Genomic DNA, 6,324 nt, shown 5'->3' on the forward strand with positions numbered 1-6,324 from the left:
CGATACATTTTCATTTCTTTACAAGTATTTTTTTAAGTTCAATCTGTGCTACCAAACATACATGTATATAAAATATTTTTGCTTATTGTACAGTCAAACCAAGAAAAATATCAACTTTTTTTTCAATAACAATCAGGCTTTACAAGTCTCTGTAGTTTAAGATTCAGTGTCATAACTGTATATAGTTATATAATACATAGTACAGTCCATTTACTATATACTGTTTATACACTATATATACTCTATAGTGTATATAGTACAGTCCAACACTTGGCAATACCACAAAAAGGACTGATACACTTAATCCATAGGTTCAGATGTATGTTTAAGGCCATGAAATTCTACAGTCTCAAATTTCAAGAGAAACATTGATTTTTGCAAAGAGAGACAAAAAAAGCATGTACAAGGCTGCAACACTGAACAACAAAGTGTAATAATTTTTTGAATAAGAACAAAACTGTGGACAATAACATCCAAAACCATTTAAGACACTGTAAAGTGAGCCCCTTTGTCCCTAAAAGGGTGTGTCATTTAACTTGACTCCACCCTCACTCCTAGCCCAACCCTTTCCCCCGCCCAACTGGCGGAGGTGACTGTGGTGCTAGTGTTGTAACCTGAGTCAACTCAGAGTTTGAGTTTTCTGTCCCTGGATTGGGTCGAGGCTCAGGGCTGACCAGGGGCAGCTCCACGCCTAGTCATGCGGGGTTACTGTTCCCGTCCGCAGTCTTGCAGTTGTAGGCCACCTCGCGTGCGATGTTGCGCATACGGCCCGACTGCTGCGCGTCAAGCCCAAAGGGTGAAGGGTGGCAGAACTCACGGAAGCAGCGCTTGAAGTTTTCGTCGAGGAATGCGTAGAGGACGGGGTTCAGGCTGCTGTTGACGTAGCCCAGGGCGATGCAGAAGTGCATGAACACCACCGTCTGGACACTGCCCAAGTTGAAGCCCAGCGACTGTGCCAGTGCCATGATCTGGATGGGCGTCCAACACACAACGAAGGCCGCGACTACCACTAGAACCATGCGCGTGATGCGCCGAAGGTTGCGATCCTTCTCCTTGGACCCCGATAGGATTCGGACACTACGGAGGCGCTTTACCATGAGGCTGTAGCACACGCTGATGATCGCTACAGGAACCAGGAAGGAGAGCAGGAAAACGCACGTCCCGAATACTGGGTCCCAATAACTGCGAGGATCCGGGAGAACCAAGATGCACTCGATGCCTGTGTGGAATAAAAAATATGCATCACAATTCAATTCCTGAATTTTAACTGAATTTGATTTGAGGTAGCAAAGAGGATGCAGAATTGAAATTTGAGTTTGAATGTAAACAAGTAGAATTACACTGAAATTTATCGAAAGTAATAAAACTGTAATTTAACAGTAGAAAAAAGTAATGTTTGACAAGAAAACTTTGAATGCTGGCTTGACAAGGCCTTGCATGCAAAAGATGAAAAGACTATGTTTTGAACAGACAGACAGACTGACAGACTGACAGATAGATAGATAGATAGATAGATAGATAGATAGATAGATAGATAGATTGATTCAAATTCCAAGTCAATGGATTCAAATTTGGTTTTGAATTTAAAAGTGAAATTGAAAAAAATAAGAAAAAAGAAACATCAGAAAATCTCTAAAATATTACAGTGTATTTCATCTAAAATTGATAAGTTAATAGTGCCCCTCATTAATATTGAGCTCTTTACAGATTCAACATGCCCTTTTCAGAAAATGTTGTTTTTCACAGTTAATCATTTTCTCCTTGCCACTCCTCTTGACATTTTTGACAGCCTACCTCTGAGAGCATTAAAAGCCTCTCCATTCCTGAGATGTGTGAATTCAGACTTACTGTGAGCTACATCAGCACTCCCATGAAACAGCTGTCAATTGTTAATGCCAAGAGGTGGTCTTTTACCCATCTTGGCTGAAAAGCATTAGGGTTCTGTTACCCAGTCTTCTGAACTGTGGAATCTGGTCTAACATATTTAGGCCTTGAACTGCCTACTTAGACAGGAAGAAAACTCCTGGCCAACATGTAAAGTGACCAACCTTAGTTTGATTTGTTTTTAAGTGCTGTTTAGGGGGAGTAAATGTAAATTAGATCATACCACAATAATCGAGCAACACAGAAAATAAACCTCTTCAAGTAAAAGGTTCCATGAACAGCCGTACAGAAAACTAAGACCTTTAAACCTTTATAAAAAGGCTTTGTTACATTGTCTTAAATAAGAATTAAGGCCTTGAAGCTTTAATCCTACTTTATTATTGTATTTATTTTTCTTCTGACCTGCACGGTAAAAACTTAAATGTAAGAATTCTTCATGCAGCCAATATTGTGCACTAAACACAAAATGATAAAAATTCTGAAGGCAAACTTCAAATAGACCAGCAATGTTTTTACAGGCCTTATGTTTTCTAAAAGATACAAAACGTTACAAATGTATATAACAGTGTACACTTACATAACATTTTAGGGCATGGCTGTAACTAGGGTTTGAAAATCAGTGAGGTCTGGGGTGGGGTTAAGAATTGTGCTATTGTAACACCTATAAATACAGCTCATACACTAAAAAGATGTAGATGTTTGTGAAATATGTTTTCTCTGTTTTGGAGGGATAATTACTGTTAAATTATACCATATTTATTGCTTTATATTTTATTATATTTTACTATAGGTTAGGGTGGATAATTTTATCATTTGTTTATGATTTATGCAACGATACTTATTACTGTTATAGTTTTCATTAATAAGCATTGCTATGATGATAACTTTGTCTAGTGCTCTTATGAATGTTTTTAGCATGGCTTTGTGAAAATGTAACTGCTATGCTGAATGAAATAGCATAGACTTCTTAAAGGCCAGTGTTTGCATATTTAATTTAATTCTGTAACCTACCTGTTCTACAGATTTCTGTATTAGTGTTACATTATACTGTTTTTGGTAGCATTGATGAAATTTCTTACAGATATATATATATATATATTTTTTTTTTTTTTTTTTCCTGATTGAATGTGGACCTAGTCAGCAATAACCTGTCCGTGGGCTTTTTGATTACTGTCAGTTTTGTGCCAAAGATGCAGTGTTGCCAGATATTGATGTGAAAACAAATAAAAACTGAAAATTAAATAAAATTAACCAAAATTTGTTTAAATCTTTTGTAAATAAGATATGATAAAGGTATTTTTAATCCTAAACTGCAACTTCCCAATTTATTAACTTTCTAAAGTGTCAAATTAAGAGGAAAAGACAAGGCCAAAGAAGCGTATAATAGCTGGATCTGGCTGCATCTGCGCCCTCTCTCACAACTCTCTCAAGCATCGCTCACTCCGCCAGCATCTCGCAGCGACATGTATATTTCTCCATCATTTTCACACCACAGACACTAAAAATTCTAACTGTCTAAATGTAATTACCTATACATGCAGACACTCATATGAGGAGATTTCAATGGCAAATTAGTCATTCAGAAAACAGATTTTATTTTTGAACATGAAAAATTTACTGAAGTCCAGACCTCCAGTGAACTCATAGCAGGCTACGGCCATGTTTTAGGCGTATGATGGATCACAAAACTCACAGTTCATATCACATTATGGTTTTTGAATCGTGCATTGAATCATTTTTCGGATCAGCAAAAAGTTTTTTTTAGGTAGGTCAAACGGTAGTATTCAGGTACAAAAATTCAATAATGAAATGTTAAATAACATTGCATAGTTTTCACTGTATAAATTAAATACAGATTCTTTATTATTAAAGTTACAAAAGTTATTCTGTCAAGAGCAGTGAGTGGTTTTGATTTGTTATTTTATTAACATTAATGACACAGACAGCAGAAGGTTTGTTAGGCCGATGTCACTTTAAGACCTACACGGATCCCGTATACTGTTACATATGTAAGACATAACTGATTGTGTTTACATAAATACTGATTCAGATTTTATGAAACGCAAGTACCGAATTGCTTGAATATTTTAAATGGCAAGACTTAAATACTTGTGCAAACGATAAACTAGCATCATCAATCTATGATGGTTAAACTTTGCTAATCTGCAAGGTACATGCGTGCCATTCTGTGGGGTGGTCCATAAGGATCATGGATCAAATCAAATCTGTTACATCCCTAAAACATTTGGTTTGAAATCTCAATCAATCAATCAATCAATCTTTAAATCACTGGTACAAAAACTGTACAGCATTATATTATTAACCCATTTGTTATGATGACCTTGTTTGAATATTTATCTGCACCCCACAATGTAATCTTAGACAGTATATCTCTGTCAATCTTGCTAGCAAAGTGACAGTCTTATGAAGTTATGAGTGGATTTTCATCATGCTGGTGTAAAGTTTCTCCCTATCACATCTGTACACAAGTGGCAATCTGCAATCGCTGCAGAGAACAGATTCTTCCATACATAACCTTTTTTATTAATTTTTTTTAATTTTTTTTTTACAAAAGTCAATCATATTGCAGGCATTTCAAAATTGCTTTGTATTCTTTTCATCCAAAACCAGTCACTCAAATCACTTCAGTAAAACAGCAGGATTTTGACAAGCACAAATCTCCATGCGACTGGTGGAAACAGACTGGAAAAATATTTTTGAAACTGGTTGGCATTAGTTATATGTGCAAATAACTGAATTATATGCAAACCATGCAACTGTCTGCAATGTTTCTATATTTATACGGTCTCACCAGTATGGAATATGTCATTCGAATTCATCATGTTGTGACCAAGCAACTCCTGCAGAATCGAGAGCTTTCACAGTTATTTACGAATCATTGTTGCAAGTCTTGCTTGTCTAGTTTGTTTGTTTGAAAGCTATTTTGAGATGGAACAGCTTTGCTAAGAACCTAAACATGGCTTTAACAGCTACACTTCTGGACATTTGTTTACAGACATTCATCCACGTCCCTGTACCTCTGAATCTCTGTCATCCTCCCTCCCTCTGCTTCTGTCTGTCTTTCCCTGCAGTGTCAAAGGCAGCAGAACGCAACTTGCATGAAGTGATGAATAAATAAATATGTTGCAGCCTGGCAGTAGAGGAGAGGAGAGAGAGTGTTACGAAAAGAAAGCTGTCTGAACATTCTGCTGGGAGGAACACTTATCATCTGAGTACTGCATGTCCAAGGAGTTTTAGTTATTTTCACCAAACTCTATATACAGTAAAGCACACTGGTGTTGATTGAATATGTTTAGGGGGGCTTCTGCTACCTGTCTTTCATCTCAGCCCCCCAAGGACCTGCAATTAATTCAGCTGTCAACACCCTTAAAAATCTGTGATTATGTGATTTTCCTTCACGCTTGGCGAACAGAGGTGCAGTAAGCTATTGGAGCAATGGTGCATTAAGCTATTTACACTTTTCATCGCTCTGCCACTGTCTAGAAGAAAACATAATACTTAAAGTAATGAACTTTTTTAGTGTCATTCAAACAACAACAACAGCAAGCATAGGTAATGATAAGAAATGTGCCTTGAGCAGCTAATCAACATATTAGAATGATTTCTGAAGGATCATGTGACACCAGGGGCGTAGATCACGCGGGGGACGTGGGGGACGCGCCCCCCCACTTTTAATATCACGTAAATTCATCCCCCGCACTTTTTCGGGCAAGTGTGTTGGCATAGAGGTTTTCAAGAGCCGGTGTGAATAAATATAGATTTAAATTCAAAGAGACAGGATAGTCTGTGCATGATCTGATCTTTTATTCGGACCCAGAATAAGGCGAGATGAACATCGCGGAGCGCTAAACACTCCGTGCAGTGTATGTTTCATTCATACTCGAAGCCGGAGGGCGCTCTCGCAGAAAGTCGAACCAGGAAATTCCTAATATGGACAAAATCGTCCAGCTCTCGCTGTATGAAAGCAGTTGTTTTCACAGATAAACAGAAACGTTTGGAAACATGAAGACATTAAACATACGATTGCGACAATATATGGTTTATTTGTGTTTGTCGAGTCATCTCCAGGTAATAAATAAAGTATATGAACAATGCAGTGCTAATTGACATAGCATTTATTACAGATGTCTTTATCATCACTTTTGATCAATTTAAAGCATCCTTGCTAAATAAAAGTGTTGATTTCTATCATTTATTTTCCAAAAAATAAAAATTATACTGACTCTTAAGCTTTTGAATGGTATAGTGTATAATGTTACAAAAGCTTTTTATTTCACATAAATGCTGATCTTTGGATATTTCTATTCATCAAATAATCCTGAAAAAAAATGTACTCCACTGTTTTAAATATTGATGATAATAATAATAATAGTAATAATAATTAAAAAAGGTTTATTGAGCAGCAAATCAGCATATTAG

General features: G+C 36.8%; 1 protein-coding gene across 1 annotated transcript in view; it reads right to left on the reverse strand.

Annotated features, from left to right (window-relative positions):
* Positions 1–268: 268 nt before the first annotated feature.
* Positions 269–6,324, reverse strand: part of LOC107681404 (delta-type opioid receptor-like) — a 45,441-nt gene continuing 39,385 nt past the window's right edge. The window contains exon 4 of the mRNA XM_016477703.1: positions 269–1,219. Within this exon, the coding sequence (XP_016333189.1) occupies positions 696–1,219 (524 nt within the window). The 3' untranslated portion in view covers positions 269–695. The remainder of the gene's footprint in view (positions 1,220–6,324) is intronic.

Source organism: Sinocyclocheilus anshuiensis, unplaced genomic scaffold (assembly GCF_001515605.1).
Source record: "Sinocyclocheilus anshuiensis isolate Anshui unplaced genomic scaffold, SAMN03320099.WGS_v1.1 scaffold881, whole genome shotgun sequence".
NCBI lineage: Eukaryota > Metazoa > Chordata > Actinopteri > Cypriniformes > Cyprinidae > Sinocyclocheilus > Sinocyclocheilus anshuiensis.